At 38.0% G+C, this 24096-nt stretch overlaps 1 protein-coding gene across 3 annotated transcripts in view; it reads right to left on the reverse strand.

Annotated features, from left to right (window-relative positions):
* Positions 1–1433: 1433 nt before the first annotated feature.
* Positions 1434–24096, reverse strand: part of SYT9 (synaptotagmin 9) — a 72174-nt gene continuing 49511 nt past the window's right edge. Inside the window, exons 4-8 of one of the 3 annotated variants that reach the window (XM_037403088.1) lie at positions 10114–10234; positions 8881–9052; positions 8103–8232; positions 7369–7525; positions 1434–6347 (exon numbers count right to left, since the gene is read on the reverse strand). In XM_037403088.1, coding sequence (XP_037258985.1) covers positions 7418–7525; positions 8103–8232; positions 8881–9052; positions 10114–10234 — 531 coding nt within the window. In that variant the 3' untranslated portion in view covers positions 1434–6347; positions 7369–7417. Of the gene's footprint in view, positions 6348–7368; positions 7526–8102; positions 8233–8880; positions 9053–10113; positions 10235–24096 lie in introns of those variants that run through there. The other 2 variants (XM_037403089.1, XM_037403091.1) reach the window with 2 other exon arrangements.

Consider the following 24096-nt stretch of genomic DNA (forward strand, 5'->3'; position numbering starts at 1 on the left):
TCTCATTAGGTATTAGCTGTGCAGAACCACTAGGTTTCTCAGGTTTAACATTATGTGGGAAGTCTTATTTGCTATTGATTGGGCTTTTTCTGTGAGGTTTCTCAACCTTTGGCTTCTCACCTTCAGTTCATTAACAGGCCATTGCAATCAGTCCTTCAGCTGTCCTGGTCTTGATGGAGTTTTGTTTCAAGCCTGTAGGCTACATATAAAGACTCAAAGGGTGTTTCTGCTGGAAAAGTGTCTTGAAAGGAGAGACATGTGGGCCTGTTTTGACAGAGGAAAAGGCTTTTCCTTGCTTTTTAACAAAGAAATACAAACATGCAAAACAGTATTTTTGAGACATGAAAACAGTTTTGAAGTTCATGCATCTCCTTAGCTGTAGTATAGTTTATGGTGGCTTATGGGACAGAGAGTGTTAATTAGCACTACGTTCATTGCCAGGGACAAAATGCCCATACATGTGTCCTTTGTTAATCTTTAATTTCTTGTTATCCTAGCACACCAGCTGTTTGGGGCACCATTTACAGGTACCTGTGTGTAATGCAGAAAAACAGGACTCTATGTAGGGCCTACAGGTGTCAGCATTACTGAGGATAATACCATCTTCAAAACTACAGGCCAGTTCTCATTTCTTTTCCATGTGTCTGTGATGTCTGTAGTTCCAATAAGAGAACAGAGCTATATTAAATTCTTTCTTAGTTGCATGAAAGCATTATTTTGTGCCATGTTTTATGTCAGCAGCCCTTTATTAATGCGGTATGTGCAAGTAGGCTAGATCTTCCAAATGAGGAAAGACTGAGCTTATCCCTAAAGAGACTGAGAAACTCTTGCGTAATTAGATGTCATGCACCTGTAGAAGAACGCATGCTGATGCATATGTAATTTCAGCTGGTGTGAAAAAAAGACAAGGAAAAGGACAAGAGTATCACCTTTTTAGGTGCAGTTTGTGTGGTCATACCTTCTCTCTTCTCCATTTGCTTCTGGGCTCTGCCAGGGCATCCCTGGGAATTTCCCTGAGTTGCATGTCAGGTGTTGACAGGTGAATTGCTAATAGCTAGCCTGCTATTCTAAATACTAATTTTGGTAATTAAACACACTCCCGTTTGGTAGAAGCACTTCTGCAGCTTCTTGATTTTCTTCTTAAGTATATATGATATTAATCTTTGATATGTCTAAAAATCTTTTTGTAATGTTGATTGTGGCCATGGGATGAAACAAAAGGAGGTTTCAGTATCCAAACCCCCAAATTGTGTTTGAGTGCTGTAAAGTAACTGTTGTGTTACCAACTTTGTCTCTCTGGTCTCATTTATTTTATCAAAACACAGCATCTATGGAGAAAAACTGAGTTAAAACATTTCCATAGTGTTTGCTGGCTTTCTGAATAATGAACTGAACTTTATTAAATACAAAACAGTAATAAATACAAGTGCACAATTTCTTACAGAGTTTTTATTAAGGTCAAAACTTATTTGTTCAGACTAGATTTATATAAATAAATCACAGTACATTTTTACTTGTGTTTAGAAGATTGTAATACATATTATAAAATTAAGAAATTTTTGTCCCTCAAACCATCACTGCAAAAGGAATCATGCATTATTTCTACTAAACAAACAAAATGCCCACCTAATTGAGAGAGCCTTGATACAGGTATGGCTCTACTCTCCAAAATTAGACATGAAACATAGAGATACCAGGACTATTTATTGAACAGGAAATAATAAATTACAGTACAATGTTCATGTGTTATTAAAAACAAAAGTATACCAAAACAACACACCTCTCTTCACACACCTTTTGCAATGGGTATTACAAATGACAGCTGGCCAGCATGCAACTGAGTAAAACATTCCAGTTTTACAATGTCTACTTTTGAGCAAAAGAAGGAGGAACTAAAAAACCCAGACAAAACAAACAAACAAACCAACTGCCCAGATGCTTACAATTCCTCATGTCATCTTCCCCTCTGTGCCATGTGCTGTGTTCATCAGCAGTTGAGGTATGTCCTGGTGATACCATTCCTGAATAGTGTCCATCACTGCCATCAGGATTAGTGCACTTGATGGACCTTCAAGGAGATGGAGGTCCTTTCAGAGAACTGCAGGACCCTGGAGAACTTCCAGCTGTAGTTCTTTGCCCAACCCACTGTATTAGAAATGAACTGTAAACACAGGTCTTGAAACTACTCAGCCATGAATGTGCAGTGTCCTTACAAGGTAATTCACACCTTGCACAGCTTGGTTCACATATTGTAAGGCTGTCACTTCAGAACAGAATTACGGTTGCAAGCAAGGCCTTGCACTAGTGACAGCAAGATTCAAGGTGACGCTGTTACGAAGCCTGTCCTGCCATTTTTCCCAGCACAGGGGGCTTCTATTAAATTCTACAGTATTGTGGATTACTTTCTCTACATGATTTTTTCCTTCTAGGTAAGAAAGCCATTGTTTTCTCACTTGATACAGAGATGTAATCATTTGACAATGCACTGTTATAAAGGGAATAAAGCATTTAATTGATGACACTTCAGATTGAATCACCTGGTCTATGTTTTGTTCACTTCTTTCTGTTCAGACAAAATGCATTAACAGTAATTTCAGATAGATTTCTAACTGGGTAAAACAGATTTTTCAACTGAATTTCCAGTAGTATTTCTCCCTTCCCATTTAGTATTTGTTACTTTTAAACTAAAAGAGAGTTTGCAGCCTTTTTTTTAAATGGCAAATAGGTCCTCTCAGTGCTCAAATGTTGCCAAGTGATGAATATGTAAATATGTCTCTTGTACATCTGACTTTGGGTGCTCATGTTAATATAGCGCCATATCATGTTTGCTGTTTAAAAACACACGAATGAAACCCAACTGAACTAAAAAAACCCAACAAACCAAGAAAAAAAGTAACCAACTCCCCCCCAACAACTATCCCCTCAAGCCAAAAATGGTGGACTAAGATAACCTCTTATTTTTCATTCTTTAGCATTGCTCTTTGCTGTTATCTCACTTTGGATTGAACCAGTGGTCCCCCCACTGGTAGTTAAATTGGACCTCTCTGTAACAAGTTTCTCATATGTACTGCTTTGGTGTTTTATGGATCTGCTGGCACAGAAAGCTGAAGTGTGCATTGACTAGTAGGAATAGTGTGAGCACTGTCTGTTTTATACTACATGCTTGCTTTCTGTTCTGGTACTCCCTGCTTCCCCAGATTGAGATGCATGTGTGTTTGTCCGCTGCCAGGATTATTTACAGGGAAAAATGAAACAAAAGAGAACAGAAATACTTTTAATGTCTTGTGATTTCAGTGGAAACAAATAAATATTTGAGCTTCCAATTGCAGGAGGGTTGTGCTGTAAGTATTTTGGCATGGAAATATCACCACACAACTGCCCATTATACTCTGCCTCAGTGTCAGTAGCTTGGAAGCCTTTCCCATTGACACTCACTGCTGTTTCATAAAGCAGTGTCTGAAATGGTGGTGGCTTGTTATGGAAAACTAAAAGTAACAGTTTAATAGCACGTTGTTAATGAGTGAAGTGGGATTAAAGTCTTGCTGAGATGTGTTTCTAAGGGGTTTCCTTTTCTATTTTAGAATTATGATACTTGTCATACAGCCTAATTATGCATTCACAGAAAATAGGAAAACAAATGAGGGTTGCAGCTTTGAAATTATTCTTGTGAGCCTTCTACTAATTTACCTCTGAGAATCATAGTTCAGAAAAAAAAGACTGAACAGTGTTGGGATCATAGGTTTCTCTGGGTTTCCAGGTGATTTTGTAGCAGTATATCCTCTGTTCCTTCCAATGTACTGTTGTATTATTGTACTACAGTCCAAAGACAACAGCAGTCTTCTACTGGCCCACAAGAACCATAACATGAGAATGTTTCAGATCTAGAGAACAGCACTGGTTAAGTGGAGTATAAAGGTGAAGGGTGAAGTATTCAAATATAGAGAATAGCTATCATTCTGTATATGCACTGTTATGATAAGGCAGATATTTGTAAAAAGCACATAGTAATGCCACAGCCTGAGTAACAATTTGCAAGTTATGAGTCAGCAAGAATAAGGAGAATTTAATAAAAAATTAGGTTTTCTTCCTCATCCCTAAACCTTTGAGGTGTGCTGGATTCCAATCTCAATGCTTACCGAACAAAGATTTCAGATATTTTTTTTTAATAGATCTGTGTTCAAAATAATTCCTTGATGCCAGACCCTTGAGCATTAAATAAACTGAGTATGGTAATAAAATAAATAAAATCTGGCAATTACACTGATACTACTTTTCAGTTGATGCCCCTTTGGCTTGCTAGAGACAAATCTTAGAAAGGCTTCTGCACTCTTCCATGGACACAGAATGACCCCACTGCATACGTAGTTTACTTTTTACAGAAGTTAATGTTGCTAACATGGCAGTGGGAAAGTGCAGCTGCCTGCTCTGCATTCCAGGCTTGGATGCATGCGTAACGATTTGCCCAGGAAATTGAAGAGCTCCAAAGGAAGAGGTCTTCTGTTTTGCTCATGCCCATCTCCCCATGTTGACACCTGGGGGACAAGCCTGGGTAAAAAGTGCAGGATTTTGCCTGAAGCGAGGATCGTGCATGAACAGATACAAACATTGTACTGTATCACTGGCCCGCTGATACAAAGTTCCAGATGAAAGTGTAGTGGGATAGTTTTGCCAGGGCAACTTTATATCTGTATTTTTTGTTCTTTTGGAAATGCCCAATTATGTGTCTGAATTTTTGATTGGGCAGGTTTTGTAGAGCTGTTCAGTTTGACAGGGGGTATCCTTGTATGTGGTAACTGTATTCTCCATAGCATGGCATGAGATTTTTGAAAACCACTGTACTTACAGGATTTCTGCTTTATAGCTGCAGCACACATTTACAACACATCCACGATTTTCTGCAAGTGCCAATCTGTGCTTAACCCAATAGCAATTCTGATTTTCTGGAAGATCCTCACTGATAGGTTATAACACTAATTTTTCAAATTTTGGATCAAAATATCATATATTATCTTCAATTTGTGCATGCATATGTGTGTTGGCAAAATTGCAAATCCAAAATGCTTGGTAAACATTCATCACATACAAGACATGAAGCAATATGGGTGCACATACACTTATCTGAACTACATATAAAGACCAGGGCTCCCTATCTGTAAGTACATAGCAGGCAACTACATTGCATAAAGTACCCATACTTCGGATTCGCATTTTCAAAATAAAAATTCCCATGTAAAATTTTGAATAAAATTCTCTCTAGAAATTTTGAAGGAAGAGAGATCTCTTTTATTTAGCGTGGCTAAATAAGTGGCAAAAATTCATCCCAGGGCCTCTTGTTCAGGGGCATAGATTTCATCATGTGAAGGAGTTCAGTGTTTTGATTTTTTTTTTTAATGGTCAGAATTTGTCTGCATTTAAAATATACCAAAATAGCCCTGTTAATTCTACTACAAATAATAAAGTAAGTCTTCACAGGCACTATATATTTCGAACAGCATTTTTAAGATTACACTGTGTGTGTGTGTGCACATGCACACATATGTGTGTGCTTGTTTGTATGATAAAGCATAGCCACCTGTGATATGCTTCCAACTTTTTGCAGCATCATGGACACAACTAAGAAACATTGACTGGAAAATCATCTACAAAGGTTGAGGACTAACAGCCTCCATGTTATACAGATGGTTATCTTCTTTCTAAAAGAACACACTGTCATTACAAGTACCATATGTATCTTGTTCTCACCCAACAGAACTTTTTTTTTCAGTTTTTCAGATCTCAAGGATTTCTGCAAAGAACCATATTAATTTGTTTTCATGTAAGGTGAAAGGAGGCACCAACTGAGACTGAGGACACAACTTGTCATCAAAAAATAAATGTCTGATGACAATCATTCTTGAAAAAAAAAAGGATTTAGAAAACTATCCATTCACAATACTCCACCTTTTTTTGCAAAGACAAGAACTGTATTTGTTGCTGCTTCCCATATTTGTTGGTTTTCATTGCTATCATGTTGCTTGTAAAACCTGGGTTATTCTAATGAACAGGAATTATGACTTGAATTTGGGTAACGCTTACGACCATACAAATAACCTATCAGTAGTAGTAGTGTCAGCTGGAGAATTAATGCTACAAGTGAATAACATTATGCTACTTATAACCAATAGCTCTTCACACAGTAGAAGACTGAGGGTCCTATTCAGCAAATATTCAGGGTCCTATGGCTGTGGCCACAGAGGTTCCAGAAGCTCTCGCTGAGTCTAATCCTGATTCAGGAACCAAAATGATATGCTGTGTATATATTTCTCTGCACAGCCTGGATGCGCTGGACACCCTCCCCCACTTGATTCCTGGGAAGGAAAAAAATATGCCTCTGTTTAGCTCAGTGACATAAAAAGCAATCCACAGTAATGAAATCTAAAGAAGTTAGCCAGGCATGTATGAAAAGAACAGGATGCCTGTGAAAAGGGAAGAGGTGTCAAAACCTAATTGTGGGCTCTGGCTGCAATAAAGTTTATCAGAGGGAAGGCAGGTTGGATATAAGGATGTAGACAACTTCTACTAAGAGACACTTCTCATATTCTGGGAAATAGTAACCATTACACTATTCCTCACTTGGTGATGTGTTTTCTAAACCCAGCTCCCGAAAGCCCAGGTAGGCATTTCAAGTGTAGGCATTTCACTTTAGCTAGCTTGTCACTTAGAGCACAAATATATAGGCAGAGATTCCCTACTTTTCTCAATCTTCTTTCACAGCATACTTGCACGTTGGCAGCGCCCATGCTCTGAAGAGGCATGGTACATTCCCATTGCCACAGAGCCTGTGAGCCCTCGAAGATCTCCCTGCTGAAACTGTGCTGCTGTGGTCCCCAGGCACCAGTAAATATAAGTGCTTATGGACACAGGGCAAGACTACGGTATTTTTGCCATTTTGTAGCATCTTCTTATTGCCCAACAATTATTTATGGAACAGCCTAGGGTTAGTGCTTACTAGTAGGTAAAGTCCTCACCTGCATTCTAGTAACATGGCTGCACTCTGATGCATAAAGTATACTTAGAGAGGCTGTAAACTGCCTGCCTCTCTATATTAGGTGCTTATGGCATCGTTTGTGGCTTGATATTAATACTTTAGTCTTTTCTGTCTTTCAACATTGAGGGTAACATTGTGGCTGCTCATAAACATAGTAGGTTTTTTTGACTGGGATTACTGCCTGACTTTAGCCGCGGTAGCAACAATAAAAGTAAGTCATGGTAGCTCTTAGGAAGTAATTTCGTTAAGTGTTTGATGAATTTTTGTGTCTTGTGAATCAGGATTAGTATTCCCTGTACTGGGGAGAGGATTAGACAGAGGGATTAAAAGGACATCTTTACCCCACTGGACTCTGTGGAATAGCCCCTGAGGATATGGCTAAGAAAGAGTTCAACAGGAATGCCAAATTTCTGCTGAATAGGTTAAAAGGGTGAGGAAGCCTCTTCGGCAGCCATCCAAGCGCAGAAGACCTGCATAACATTTCTGCTGAATAGGGCCCTAAAGACAAAAAACAAAACAAAACAAACAAAAAAAAAAAACATAGGAACCTTGAAAAGCTTTTCTGATTGTGTCGCTTCTTATCAGTGCCTCAGATCTCCAGAGACACTTAAACATTTTTTTTTCAGTGCAGTTAGGCATCCTTTGAGATGTGCTAGTGGTGTGGATGATTTATTGTTACAAGAGAAGAAATCAAATTAAGTTGTTATATATAAAAAAATAGGTCTTGATTATTCTGTAAACAAGGTCAATTTCTTTATATCAATTATCAGTGAAAGTTACCCAAGATCTTATTTAAAAAACAAAACCAAACCCTTAATCCAGTGTATAATGTTTGGTGTTTTCATGTATATATTAAAGGCATTAATTACTTTCTGTCTCCCTAAAATTGAAAGGAGCAGACTTAACTTGTGTGTTACATTTGACTTTTAATATCATTATTAATGAGCCCTTTTCCAGGATTCAGTGCATGCATGTGGATCTTGGTTTTGATCATAAAATTTTATCCACCTTCTAATGCCATATGGAAAAATATTCACAATTTTAGTAACAGGTCGGCAAGAAATAAAAGCCTTACCTCTGCAAGAGGATGCCAGTGAGCAATGGGTTTCCGAGGGTATGACAGCATTTCGTTCCAGTGGTCACGACCTAGACTTTCTGCATCGTTGCCTACTTGACATACTCCAATGACCTCATTGTGACCTACACTGTGAAAATGTTCCATAATATTTTTTTCTTAAAATTTTACCTTTAAAACCATACCATTTACATATTTCATTAGGAACGTCAATCATGGATTTTCAGAATTAATTCTTGCCTGAAAAATATAATGAACTATAAAATACATAGGTTTGCTTTTTTCATTTCCCGCTAATCACGATAATTTACTATTTTCCCTGTTATAGCATATACTTTGTGTCAGTATGCATTTATTTCTTATGTTTGCATGAAGAATGTAATAAGTTATTTGCCTGTGTTCTGTAATTAGTTGCACATACAAGTGAACTCTAAGCTACAATTTAGAAATGGAGACATGTGTTGAAGGGGTTAGCATAATTGTGCACAAACAAAACATCAGTGTGTGGACTGTCTGATTATATGTACAGTTATTTCAGTTCTGGTAAACATATATGTGGCTTAGTTATGTCAGTTAAGGATGCAAATCCGTATTTTAAAATTTAGAAAGGAAATTCTGCCTGACGATACAAGAAGTTTTAGTCTTCTGCCAAACTCAACAAGACATTAATTTCCCATTTATTGGGAAAAAATAGTAACTTTATTTCTAGATGCAAATCTACTGTGCAAGATTTTATAAGCCAATAGATGATGTCATTTTACAGCTACAGGTATCTCACCGGTCATAATCCATAACAGCTATCGACAAGTTAATTTGGTCAATGTTTTCTGGAGGGACGTCAAAGACTATGGCTTCATTGTAAACAGGATTAAGGGTATTCCTCTTGGTGGAAGTTTTTCTTTTCTTTAGTCGCCTTCCTTCACACATTAAAGAAACCTTCACGTAGGGATCTGTGTGAATCATAAGAACAACGTTGGTTTTCTTTTGTTGTTTTTAAGCAAACATAAATGGAAAGTGAAGGGAGCAGCTTTCTTGTATGCCCATACCTGCTTGCAGAATCAGTCACCTGGACCTGACTGGAATCTGAGCTTCTTTATTACCATGGAGTGCCTGGGAGGTAGTGGAGCTTTGAAAGCTTTAACTGGTTGACTGCTTATAATGAACAATTTAGGCTCAAGAAGCTCCTTGTTGTGTACCGACTTCTCAAAGGGTATTAAAATATCCACTGAACCGTGTTATACATGACTGTTTTATACAACAGCCTGTGTATCAGCCTATTTATAACAGACTAATTACTTGTACAGGTTTGTAGGACAGACAGAATATGACAATATTTTACACAGTGGAATTTACTGATGTATGGTTAGATGTAATTCAAAGTGTAACAATTAGCGGCTTATATTTCTCTAGAGAATTATAATTATTTTTAAACTCCTGAACGTAGTAAAAAAAAAAAAAAAGCTATTTCTTTGTGGCTTCTTTCTTGGAGCTCTACAGCTCCCTGCTAGTATTTAAAAATCATCTATGAATGACTCTTCATTTCAATTAATTTCTGGGTTTTATCATCAAATTTTGGCAGGATTGCTGAAAGGAGTCTGGGATGATCGTTGTTTTGTCCATACGCCAACAACAGCAGAATTGGCTCAGTGGCTCTCAGAGACTCTCACTGAGGGTCAGTCTTCCTCTGTACCATAACGGTAACAAATAGGCTGCTGTACAAACAAATTCCCAGTGTGAATGCAGTTCTGCCAACACACTATTCTGAATCACATTGGCTTTAGAAATAACAGTCTTGCAATCTTTTTAAGAGCAGATTATTTAAAATTGTTGGTTGCAACTCAGCAAATTAAAATATTTATTTCTCAGAAACTCCTGTACTCAAGTAACTCAAAAGCTAGCAGTACAAGAACCCTCTTCTTGGAAATCATTCTGGCATTTGACAGTGCTGAATTCAGTGTCTCAGGAGGGAAATGGGACAGAAATCCACATAGAGCATTAAATTCATTCCTACCTGATGCTCCTGTGATATCCATTGCCTTTAAATTTCTTGCCTTTATTATTGTAATAGTTAGTCTACCAGCTGTAGGAAGGTAGCAGAGTGAAAACATCAGGTCACCAAGATCCACATTGTCCTGTTCCAAGGAAAGAGATAGAATATGAAGCGATAACAACAATTTTCTCACCCATAACAGGAGCTAAAGATAAAAATATACCTTTGGGGATCTACAGTTATGCAAGCAACAGCTGAATTCTCATTCTGAAACACATCTGAAAAAACAAGCATCCATCTGCATACAAGGTTCAGGTTGCTATGTTTGTTGCTATACCACCAAAGTTCTCAAGTGGAAATGTGGTTATAGTTTCTAGCACTCGGTCCTCGGAGATGAAACATATTTAAGTGATGAAGTACAACATGAGGCACCAGAAAACCTTTGTTCTATTTCACGTTTTCTAGTGATTCGCATGTGTCATTGACAAGCTGGAACAGACCTCTGTGCCTTTCCTGCTGGGTCTGCCAAAGGATACCCAGAGAGAGGTTCACAGAAAAAAACATTGGTTGCACAGGGCAAAGTTTTATGCAACACTCAGGCTTGCATAAACTCAGGTGTGATAGTCACTATGGGAATGGAGCAGTATCCACCTAAGGTGATGAGGACATTACTGCCTGTGCCTTGCACAGACAAGCTCCCTCAAGTTACCTTATCCACTTGTTTCATTGATAGAATGATTTGCCATCCTTTCCTGTGTCAGCAGCACTGGGGTTTCATAAAAGTAGTAGAAAATGAGCAAACCCTGTTTCAAGTTAAAAAGCATCTGTCTTTTTTTTTTTAAAGGAAATCCAGCTCTTCTATAAAAAATATAGTGAGTAAAGGATTGTATTAAATAGTTTCTGAGATTTGATTTGCATTTTTTTGACTGAGCAGTGAACTGTCAGTTTCATAGACCGATCTCCTGAACCTAATATTTCATTCCTGACTAAAAAAAGTTATCCTGTCTAGCAAATTCAAAGCTATGTTCTCGGTTTTACAGGGAAGTGAAATACAGCTGTTGTGGAATATGTGTATATTGCCCACTTAGCTTTGTGCAATAGTTTTTCTTCTTTCCCTTTCTCAGTCACCAAAAAATGAAGGGTGGTGGATGACACAAAAGAGTGAAAATACCTTGAAACAGCATCTAACAGGCTAGTGTTTGTCTCTGAGCTAGCTGCTGTGTAGACCAAAGCCCAGAGCCTACACAGTCACTTTATGTAACTTCATAAGTCAGCAGGGGAGGTGTGCAGGACAGAAAGAATTGCTGTCACAGAGCTGTAGAAAAATGTTATGTTGGAAGGAATTTCTAGAGGTCACTTGACCCAACCCCTTGCTCAGACAGGCATCTTCACTTCAGTTTTCAGGTCATGCAACGAAAAAAGAAATCATGTCCACTCATTCAGAAATATGGTCTTCCCTGCTGCTGCTGTTGGAAATGCTGTCAAAGAAGGGAAAAGCTGATATTATGGGCCCTTTGTCAGTAATAACTAGCTTTTAACCCTGACTTGACTTCATTAACTATCATCTTTTCCATTATAAAGATCAGTGTTTCATGGTAGCTGTAAAGCTAATAAAGGTTGTGAAAATATCAATATAGCTGATATGACTGTTCAGTGTCTTTTGATAGCTCATACTTGGAAGTAGACCTGCTGCAACAAACTCCCTGTCTCTGACTGACTTTGACTGTGGGAGGATCAAAGTGCTGTTTGAGAAGGTGATGCTGTAAGGAGTCACACAGGCTAAAGTGATGTCAGCACATCCAGGAGAAATTTCTCTTGGCTAACACCTGCACTTAATGTTATAGGAAGAATAACTGATCTCTGAAATTTTCTCAGTGGTCACCGGGAGCTTGATACCTATAACCTGGGGAACAGGAAGCAAAGATTTCACTTATCCTTCCCATTGTGAGGAAGGAAAACTTCCAGCCTTTAAGTGAACTTCCCCAGCTCTGAGGTGCTGTGACTCAGCCATGGAATTCTTTCTCATGCTGCAACTCTAAGGGGAGCAGACTTTCATGAGCCATTTAAAGAAATTACTGAGTGAAGCCATGTGTTGGTAATTTGGGGAATTTGTCACTCTAGTGAATTTTGATTGAGGTTATTTTTCATGAATTGGTTACAGACTTTTAGGAGAAGATAACATTGTTGAATCATGCAGGTTTTCCCTGGCTGTAAAGAAGCCCACCAGGCATCTGTTGTTTTAACTGTTTATCTTAGTATTTTTAGATACTGTCAACCATGGCAAAGTCTTTCTGTATTCAACTCCAGTGCTCCACACAGTGACTAGGTCATTTACCATGTGAATACTGTAAATGCTTTACTGTTCCTGCCAAATAGAAGAGTTTCCAGTCCAGACTGGATCATTCTGAATGAACATTTTAAAAAACTTTTATCAATTCTTATCAAGAAGTTAATAGGTAAATGAGTTACTATACAACCGTTTTAGATACAAATTCCAATAAAAATGTTAACCCTCTGCATAAATGAACTGGGTAGGAAAGAATGGATCATGTGTGTTGCATGCAGTGTTAGGAATTATGCTATAATATACTTATCCACAAGCTTTGCCTTATGTTTGAAAAATAATCATCACCCACACTATGATGTATATTTTAGGAAATGCTGAAATCACAATAATACTTAGTTAATGCTTTTTCAAAAATTGCACTGGGCATTGTATAGGAAAACCAACGTTAAACTGGAAGGAGAGCCTATAATTTCTTCAGTCCTTTCCAGTTCTAGAAGTTGTAGGTGTTGTAGCAATAGATCACAGATGATTGTGAGATTCAGTCTGTTTGTAACCCAATGCTAGTAGTAACTCATAGCAGAGAATATACTTGAAAGAAAGCTTACAGGCAGCAGCAGCAGAGACACATATTTTTTTGGCATACAAATCCTTCTCTGAGTCTGAAAAAGAAGCCCTACATTCTCACACTTTCATTTTGATTTGCAGGAAATTAACTACTGCTCCTTAATACCGGTTACTTGTAAATCTTTTCTTAATTTTGGAAAGACAGATATTGTAACAAAGTTGAGCCTTTCCCAGTGCCCTGGCTATTCCACCCTGCTTAGCCTTATTTTCTGTAATTGAAGGGCAACATTTTTAACTGTCCCAAACATTGTAAATTTTGCTGTTGGGGCTTCAAAGTTCAACTTAATGAGGGAACATTCTTCAGAGTACCACCAGCTGTGACTGCACCACAGAATTTGCATGTTTGTGTTCATCTGCCTGGGTAACTGCAGCGAAGTGGCAAAACGCTGACTAGAGGTGGTGTCACAGGCATGACCATTACATCCAGAAAATGCAAGTCCTTAATATAAATTCAATTTCTTGACAGAAGTAAGGTCTATGTAACAAAGCAGAGAGATTATTGCACGTGTTCACTAGTTTAAAATCACTGTGCCACATGGCTTAAGCCACAGATTGACACTAAAGGTGTACTGTGTTATCAAGAAAGAGCTTTAGGAACAGGCTTAACAAGCATAGAGAGAGGGTAGGTTCTTCTGCAAGGTTTATGCTTCTGTTTGAATTGAATACTTATGTGTTACTATGTATGCTTGACAAAATCTGGTGATTTAAATATTACTCTGCCAGAAACACTTTAAAATTTCTGGTTAGGAAAAGATTTCATAATATTGTACATTATCAAGTCATGCATTTTGTACATTCCAAATTTTTGTCTAACTTTATTTAGTGTGGTAGTAATACCATACTGTGCACGTTACAGTGCAACCAGGACAGTCCTAATATAACCAGACCAAAAGTTAATATTATTAATAACTTAAAAGAAAATACTCAGATGATAATAAAATTACAATAATAATCATTTATAGGAGTATGGCCTATATAATTTTTTTTGGTCCTATTCAGCAGGAAGTGTATTGAAAGAACTGAATAAATATGCTGTAATAAAAATACCTAAGGTCCAAGCTCTTCTCCCATTGTCCTCAAAAACTGCCCACATTCAGAGGAATATAGCACTGCCTTAACTTTTAATCTATAACGTGCTCATTCCTGTATTCTAAAAAAAGTAGAACAACACTGGTGTCTGCTTTTCTGTTCCAGTGCCCCAGGCTTCAGCTTCAGGCTTGGGTTGATGGCTGAATGCCTTGACTTGGTTAGCTGTGCCTTACAGTGAGCCTCACAACCTGCCTGTTTCTGATTATCCTGCCTAGATTTTTTTCTGGGTCCTTGTTCTGTTAATGCAGTCCTTTATTCAACAGGGGAAGAGCATGAAGTTTCTTCCTTAAAAAATTGCCCAGTGTTTCCTGGGAGAGTTAGATGTATTCAGGGTATGCAATCAGTTGGAAAGTTCAGATCAGAGGTGTAAATCACAAGGTTTGCCTGAAAACTGTATCTGCACAAAGGGAACGAATCCCTTACCAGAACCTCAAGATAAATAACACCCTTTCGTTGCTGTTTGGAGTGTGGATTTACAAACTCTCCCAGATTGTGCTTCCTCCTTCTTAATTTCTGGTGGAAATACTTCATATATCATAAAAATAATATTATTTATATAATTTTCAATGCCTTCTACTGAAAGGTTTGCTGTTCCTGCTTTTCCCAGAAAACATTTCTGGTTTCTCCCCTTTAAAATTAACACAAAATTAATATATCTTTTAAAATGCTGAACTCCAATAGTAAAGTTAATAGCTTGTTAGTCTATAGTTACACAGTATTTATGGATTTTAAAATTATTAATTTCAGTAGAGATTAGCCTGCAGGATAAATCACTCCTCAGTACTGTGTCAACAGCTTCACCCGAGTGCTTAGGTGACTATAACTGCGCATATTAAACAGGGAGATGTGTAATCTTAAAGAGGACTGCAACAATAGGCCCTTAAATGGCTTTAGCTTTGATTCCTTGGAGGCTGCATTAAGAAGCTCAGACTGTACCAAACCTTCTCAGTGAAACCTGTAAGTCACTTGGTAGTTAGGGAGTTTCTGGCAAACGGGGTTGACATTTAGGATCAGATTTCTCCTCTCCCTTTTCATAAATACATTTGGGTGCAGAGAATGGGTATGTAAAATCAAACAAAACAGGCAGCAAAGGACAGAAGGAAACAAGACAGATTATAGGTTACAACTTCTGCTTTTGCCTCCTGTCTACAAGAAGATATGCTGTCCTTGACTTAGGCGATCATAAGTTTTGTGCCCATTTCTTCTGAAACTTGCATTTTGTATTTCTGGAGCAGACAAGCTGTGATAGGCGTGTGTTATCACGCAGTGCCTGTGCCTCTCTAATTAAAGCATATGTCTCAATTATACCAGGTTCCTCAGCTCCACATCTATAAAAAGACAGGCACTACTTTTTCACTTCTCTAGTATGTTGAAAAAATAATACTAATTATGTATTGTGAGGTGCTCAGACATATCTTTATGCACCTCATCAACTTAGCATTAATGGGAGCACTTACAGGCAGTAAAGGCCTTATTTATTTTTTTTAAAGTTGCTAACTGTTGAAACAGGTTTTCAAGGCACCAGTGATTTTAGAGATTTTATAAATTCTTATTGCTATGTCAGAGCTGAACAGGTCAGGTAGCTTTGCATACTACCTCCTTTAGCAGTTTGTACCTGTCTCTGCAAAGGTCACTGGAAAACAGAAAAATAGCAGAGGTTCCATGAAATAAGATGATAACATTTGAGCTTCTGAAGCACAGAAAAGATTGATTACCAGTATTTAATTCAATTCTCTCTTTTTTCCCCCCTCCTAGCTGAGGAGCCTTAGTTATATTTTAAACAAAAGAAAATCTTCCCAGTTCTTTCATAATCTTTCTGGGAATTAATGGAATTATACTTCTGTAATGCAAGACAAATTTTACTGAACATCATTCTAATATTTGATAATGTAGGGTTTTGAATTTCACAAGGATTTTTTTTAGAGGAGGTTCACTCGCCTAAAAGAGGATAATTTAAGTATACTTGGTTATGTATTAACTCTAAATGAATTAAAAATACTTTTTAAAGTACTATCTGCTTTTTGGGATATACATTTATTGAATTGTTCATCTGTGTTGAGAAGTCTGGATTCAGATTTGAGTGAGCTAAGATATTAATTTGGTTCAGGTACGTGTCCAAGACACAAGTATTATGCAAATACCACACACAAAAAAATTGAGACTCTAATCTGTTTGGGAATGATAGTAAATCTAAAGTACTTAAAATGATGAATTCATGAAGGTAACTCTACATTTTTTATTATTTCATCATAGAGTTATTTTGACATATCTATGAGAAATGCATATCAAGAAAAACTATTTAGAAATGTTTGATATTAATTGAATTTCCACATGACTAGAAGAGTGTCAGCTGCTTTCTTATTACACATTTTAAAATGAATAGAGAAGATACAACTGGAAAATTCTATTTTCATGACACCTTAAATCAAATAAATGAACTCTAGTAAAGCAGGTATTTATTAATGCCTCAATCAAACAATATCTACAGATATTTGATTAAAGTTTGTGGGACATGGGAATGGCCTATCTTTGACAATAATTCTTGCAATACATCAATATCAGGCTATATTTGATGTTTTAGGCTAGTTTGCAAATTGTATTATTTTCTCAGTGTGATTCTATTTTTTGCATTTCATTGCCTGTATTTCTTTTATTCACAATTTTCTTTAAAAATGAAAGCAAATAAGTAAAGAGTCTTTTAGAGCTAGGTATGCAGAAATGAGTCTGAATTAATTTACTAGGAAAGAGCATTAAAAACAGTTCTGAAGCTTGGTTTCACTACAGTGAAGAAATATAAGAAAGCTTAAGTGTTTGCATGTAATTCACTCTGGCTTTTATACTGCTTTGGGTACACAATATAATTTTCATGTCACGTCATAGACTGGCTATTAGCTTTTGTGCCTATACAACTGTACAAAGTGTATATAGAGCAGCCAATCTGATGGGATGCACAAAAAGGCAGGACAAGAAAGCGTACATTTGAATTCCTAGTACACTCTTCATGGGCTTGTCTGTAGCACAGCATTTGCTACTTGGCACACATTGATAAAAATGCTGGACCTGCGAGATTCTTGCATGACTAATACAGTGAAAAGTATCATCAGCTAAAGAATTTAAGCAAAATTCCCTTACAAAGGGGAAAGGAAGCACTTAGGCTGGCCATCCAACAGAAGGTGTTTCATGTTCTAATTTTTTAAAAAATAATCTTCTGACAGCTAAGTTTAACTTTGCTGCTTAACTAAGTATGTAGCTTGATTTTTCTCTATTGTGGTTTATATTAGTAATTCCAAGATGCTACCACAACAGAGTTTCTATTATTTTCTCTCTGAGGTATTCTAGAGCACCTTATAGTCAGACAGACACCTCGCCTGACAGACCAGTGCTGAATACACCAACTTTGTGCTGTACTTTGTAAGGACTGAAAGAAGTAGGAATATTTCCAGCAGACTGGGTTGTAGAAAGCCACTGTGATTATCAGCCAGGAAGTTTATGTTCTTATTTTAACTTACTCATAGTTTTGCCTAGCATCTTGGCAACTTCTATATAAAGACTATCAAAAGTAAAGCATCCAGCAGATAGCATATCCTCCATTTCCATTTCAGAGCCTGAAGATCTTTTCATAAGGAGGTTTTTTGTCTTTTTCTCTCCTGTTTCCATCATCTTTGTGCCATGACTACTTTTCTTTAAGGCAGATCACTGCAGTCCACATAAGGAAGATCCACCAGACACGACTTAGGTGTCTGGTCTAGTGAGTCAAGGTATCTTAAAATGTGAGTAGCTGGAGTCAAAGGATAAGCCTTTCACCTTCATATGTTTCAGAACAAATTCAGTTAATGCCTTGGAGAAGAACATACACGTAACTTGCTTGTGGCACAATGTCCTTAGTAAGTCAAGGACCGAGGCCTTTTCCTGTAGGCAGTCAATGTACTTATCTCTCTAAAGACCCAACATCTCCATTGTCATGATTTAAATCCTATAAATAGGATGGCAGTGATTAACTGAAGCTGCCATTCCAATTGGTTAGCTGCATATTGTCCTCAGTGTTCTGAATGCATTTACAAAATATATTTATTCTTACTGAATCATTTAAGACTTTATTGACAAATTATTCTGTAATAAGATCCTTACTTTAAAAAGACCTCCATTCAGTAAAAATAAACTTCATACACATACTTATTTTTAAATATATGCTTAAATCCTAAAGATTTTAATGGCTTTGGATCCTTTACATAGATTTTAAATTCCGAACAACTAAAGTGCTTTGCTGAATCTGGGCCTAAGAGTGCATCTAATGAATTATCCTGTAGCTATTGAAATAAAGATAATGTCTTAATTTGTTCCAAACTAGATTGATGAACTGGGGAGATAATCTGAATTGAGCTAATGAAAATTAGTAGAGACATGATTGAAAAAGCTGGAGTTCTTGTCCTGTTTATGTGTGTGTGGCCATGTCAGAAATTGATTTCACAGGAAAAACAGAAATGAGGCATTCTGAAAATGAAGCTTCCATAGAAAGTTAATATAAGCAGTTTTTAACTTCCTCATCAGTCATTAAGAGGAAAGAGTGTGCACCGAGTTGTTTCTGGAGGCTTGCTAGATGGCATTGCTGGTTAGAGAAAGAAGTTAACTAAAGTTTAAGTTTCTCCTTGCAAGGTAAACTGTTCCTCTGAAAACTGTTTTGTTTTCTTGAATTGTAACTTCTTTTTGCAATTCTTCTATGACTTGTTGCTTTCTACAAAATACAAAGTCCAGTATAGATTTAATAATACAAAAAAGTCTGCCCTGACTCTTTCCCAGACATTGCAGGCTTTTGTGATTCTGATTATTATGAGGAGGCAGCAGGTGCATGCATGTGTGTGGAGGATAAGGAACACTTGAGAGCTAGAGAAAATAATCTTCCTGATCTAATATTTAACAGTGAAAATGTCATAACCTCTAAGACATGGGTTTACTAGAGATGTGCAGTGGACAGATTTGCTCCTCCGTTTCTTTCGGTGTATCCCACTTCAGCATATCCCACCTTGTCAGTGTTTACAGATTGCCTCCTTTGGTATTGTGCTTCAAAAGTCTTTTGAAAGGGAAGCCTCTTGAGGGTGAGTTTGATTTCACAATGCTAAAGCTTTAGAGGAGAGTACCTAAGCATCAAACCTTTCCCTCTGCAGAGAAGGCAGTAGTGCTTTAGAAATGTTGACAAGCTTGGGAATAGCTATGAAATATAAATTGTTCTACAGAGGAATAGATGTTTGGAGGGCAATTTTTTCTCGAAAGGAAATGTAAGGGAGAGCTTCAGCTGGGAAACATAAAAGTTTTGATGGCAGGTGAAGACATTAAAAATGGAAGGACAAGTAGGTCAGGCAGACAGGGATGCCTCACAAAGGGCAGTTTCACGAAACAACCTAACAGTGCAATCTGGAAAAATGGGCAGTAGTTTCCCAAAGTAAGGACCAAAGCTTTTAATGAATGTCCATCAGTATCTGTCATGTCAAGCCCAATAATTTTTGAGCAGGCTGTATTTGATTTGGATTAGACTGCAACTTTTTGTGGAATACTGAGATTGAAAAAACAAAGAAAACCAGAGTCACTGTAGTGTGCAGTATTCTTACCATACCAGCTAACCTGTCTGGGCCAGCCTTGCTGACTTAAGAGGAAATTCTTGATGAATATCACACAGATGGAAAGAGATGAGAAAATAAACGCTCATGATCTCAAGGCTAAATGCTAGCTTGCTGTAAGAAGGGGAGACTAAATTACACGTCAAGTGTTCACTATCTCTAGGCAAACGTGAGCTTGTAGAAAATGAAGCAGCAAATTCATTCTAATGCATAAAATTATTTTTACCATGAATTATTTGCCAGTTACTTACATTCTTACATTAAGTTATATATATTGTAAGTTATATATATACTTACATTAACTTACATTAAGTTCTTGCTTACATTCTGACATAAGTTGAAAGTAATGTTTAATTATCTCTATATCCCACTAATAATGAAAATCTCAAATACATCCAAGAAAAATGCAAGGGAGGAAGCTGGTTTTAAAAATAAGTTAGCTGATCAAAATATTTTAATCCGAAATGTCTTGCCTGTTAATATTTCTTCCTTCTGTGTTAAAATGAAAATGTCAATTTAAACTAATCTTTATGCAAATTAATAGATTGGCCTTTCACTCTACCTTGAGTTACAATGGCTGCACGTGACCTTACAGCTCCACTAAAATATCGAAAGATACCCTGTCTTCTAACCCCACTCAATCACCCATTCATGTACAGGGACTGAGAGCACGCAGTGGGCCAGGGCCCAGGGCAGTAACAGGCCCTACCAGCCCTGGCCACCACAGGGCCTGCCCCCACCCTGCCGGGGCCCAGGCCCTCCCTCCAGCACAGCACTGCCCAGCCGGGGGCTGCTGGGGGCTGCCTCAGCCACACCAGTGGGTCTGTAGCTCCCCACAGCCCAGTCCTGCCTGGCCATGGGCCCTGCTGTGCTGGGCCCTGCTGTGCCAGGCCCAACCATGGACCCTGCTGTGCTGGGCTGCTCTGTGCCAGGCCTTGCCATGGGCCCTGCTGTGCTGGCCTCCGCTGTGCCAGGCCCACCTACAGACCCCTCTGTGCCATGACCAGCCATGGGTCCCGCTGTGCCAGGCCCACCCACAGGCCCCACTGTGCCAGGACCAGCCATGGGCCCCGCTGTGCCAGGCCTTCCCATGGGCCCAGGGCCCAGCCTGGCTCGGCCTGGCCTGGGGAGCTGGCTGATGCCCAGGGCTGCCACCTGGGCTGCCTGGCTGGGTGGGACCTGGATGGTGAGCAGCCAGCCCTTCTGCCCTGCTGACATAGCCTGAGTTACGGATAAAGCCTCTCGCAGAGTGGCCATACTGTATTTTTTAAAAAAAGCTGATACAGACATGGTGCTGCAGCGTGATGATATTAAAAATTTGGGCCCTCTAGCAGTCCCTCGCCTTTGCTTAGCACTGAGTGGCATTCTCAGTGAAGGCATTTTGTGTTGTGTAAAGCACAGGCCCTTTATATCATGCATTCTGAGAACATCATTCGGAAAAATGAGAGAAACTAAGTACCTGGATAGTGCTGAAAAAAGATGGAGAGAGTCATAGTATCAGGGGGAAAAAAAAGAAATACTTTTTTCAGTCTGTGTAAGCACCTGTAGTGTTTTGTGGACATGTTCATTATACTCAGGTCTTCTGTGCTGACTTCCTTGCTACTCAGGCTTAGCATAGGTCATATGAAAAATGATTAATAAAGAAAGGCCATTTTTTATAAATCTGAATCTACTTTTAACCTAAATAAAAGTTTGCTCTACAGTTTTGGGTTTGAAGTTGATATGAAAGAGGATGGTCCAGATAGTACAGTGTGCTTGAAAAATAGAAAGCTAATGTCCAATTCTATGTTGCAGTAGCATGTCTTTCTTGCCATTCCAGAGCTTTTCTCTGGAATTTTTAATATTTTTTTTTTCCAAATCAGATTATCTCTTGTTGGATTTTGCCATGTGCTCTGTAATTCCATCCCAGGTCTAATTTCAGTAGAGAAGATATGGTGGGCTGGTATATGTGTACCTGTGTTTGTGCCCTGAGGAGGCTGGGAGGGGATCCTTCTGATCAGGGCTCTAGTGTAATGAATACACATGTGCTTTGTTCGTTGTAAACAAGCAGCAAAGCAGTACTTTGGCCCGAGATTTTGACCGCTTGAATACAATGGGCTTCTTTTGCCAACCAGTAAAATAACTATTAGTGAACTGTGTATTGCCATTAATCCAAACTCTGTCTAATTATTTAAAAATTCTTGTGATATCTGGAAATCAAATCCAAGTTCAATGACGTCCCTGGTGTGTCCTTTCTCTTTCTTTCTCTTTTGGATCCTTTTTGGCTTCACATCCCACTAAAAAGTAATAAAGGAATTATTACCTCTGTTAATAAGGTATACCTAAGGCAGACTTTTCAAAAGAAATGTTTTCTATGTGCAGCTCCCTTTAAGTTCAATGCCCATTTAGCAGGTGGGGAGAGAAGCATGGTTTTATGAATCTATTTCTCCTTTTTTTCTTTTCCTTCTTTTTTCTTTTTTTTTTTTTTTTTTCTTTTTGTATGAGTTACACAGAGACTTTTTTCATCATGATTTAGATTAAAGTTATTGTTTCTTTCAAATAGGTACCTTTCCTGGGTTTTCTTGTGATTTTAAAGCCATGGATCAAGTATCTTTCTGCTGATGTTTCTCCATGTGTTTTGTTCCTCTAGAGCCAATTCTGTTGTGTCCTGTCATGCAACCCACTCAGGTCAGGAACCGCTGATAATACTTCATGTTTTTTTCTAGTAAAAAGTAGCTTTTTATCTAGAACTCCCCGATGTTCAAATACTGTTACCTTTGAAATGGGCTTAGTTACTATTACGTGGTGCAACTAAATACAAAAACCTGGCTTGTGATCTGTCACCTGTATAAATAATAACACTGGTGCCCTGCCAGACTCAAATGCACCATCCACAGAAATTATCAATATAAGAAAAATGGTGCAAAGGGATCATTATGGCTTAAAAACATGTCTGAGAGCATTCCATGTAACCTTCCATTAGACTGAAAGCACAACTAAATTTCATAACATGTATTTTACCAGTAACACTTTGCTACAAAATTACCCACTTTTAACAATATAAAAGCAATTTCCATAGAAGTTTTGTTTACTTCTTAGTAATTTATTTAAATGGGTCACATAGAAAAGAAAATCACTGCAAATTTCAAAGCAAAGCAACCAAGGTAAAGAGACTACTTCACTGCGAGCAATATTCTGTTAAAAGGTATGCAGTTGTACTGCTTTGATTGTCCTTGCACAGCAATTCCATTTTAATTGGAAGTTAAGGGGAAGAATATAATCATGGACACTAAGGTTAATCCTACAAAAGCCATACATGAAATATGTCAAAATAGACAATCCCCCTAAATCTTCAATACTGCAAAATTGGCTCATTTCATACTTTAGAATCTCTCTGCTATTCAAATACAAAAGGAACGAAAATAATACAGGGAAGAAGGAAGAATAAGAATGACAATGAAATTAATGATAACAAGACAGTGTCACTCCAGAAGCATGAAAACGAGGACTGCTTTCATCCTTTGTTTCTCAAACCATGCTACAAAGAAAACTTCACATTTGAATCAGGAGAGAAGTTGGCGGCTTGGTGATTCTTTTTTAGGGGTGGTAGGGAAACATGAAAGAGAAGGGAGGCTCTTTGTTTCTTCCCAGGGATGCTACTTATGATTTTGTAACAGACTGCTATGTCAAGTTTGCCAACTGTAAAACGCTCTCAGGGCAAACCTCCCTGACTCACCTCCTGGATCAATGCCATGGAATCTGTGGTGATCTAGCAACAGGGGGTTACTTTTACCACTTCTTTTAGGCAATGCCAGAAACATTTCAGTGTTTCTCAGTATCTTAATTGCTGATGCTGCCCAAAAGCTCATGCAAATCCAGCTACCTTCTTTTCTTTGGAGACAGTTCTGGACTATTGCCATTAGGACACTTAGGCTATGCAGATCTGGTGAATACGAATTTATGCTGTTGCTGTGTATCTTTCACCTACCTTGCAATTAAATAGAATATTTTAATCTTGAAGCTGGTAGGAAGTGTACCAATCCAGTACTACATCTACTTAGGAGCTGTACAGAAGAAAACAGGTTTAAAATAAAACTAAAGACTGTGAGGAGCTGATGGAATGGTAAGGAAGAAGACAGAAATCCAGTTTAGAAAATGCAGACTCTGAAATCAAGTTTTCTCATCCAGGTGGCTACAGCATAAGCAGGAGAATATGTGATTTTGTAAAGTGTGATAACAGTTCTTTTTCTGTAATACTTGTTCTCTATCAGATATGCTCGTGCCTCCCTATTATATTTACACGTGTACTGCAGACAATTTTAAGACCACTTTAGTGAGCGTGTTTTCTCTTTTAAAGAATGCACAGAGGGTAGTGTAAGGTGTGAGATTAAAAAGAGCACTAAATATAGAAGT

This window comes from Falco rusticolus, chromosome 10 (assembly GCF_015220075.1).
Source record: "Falco rusticolus isolate bFalRus1 chromosome 10, bFalRus1.pri, whole genome shotgun sequence".
In the NCBI taxonomy this organism is placed as follows: Eukaryota; Metazoa; Chordata; class Aves; order Falconiformes; family Falconidae; genus Falco; species Falco rusticolus.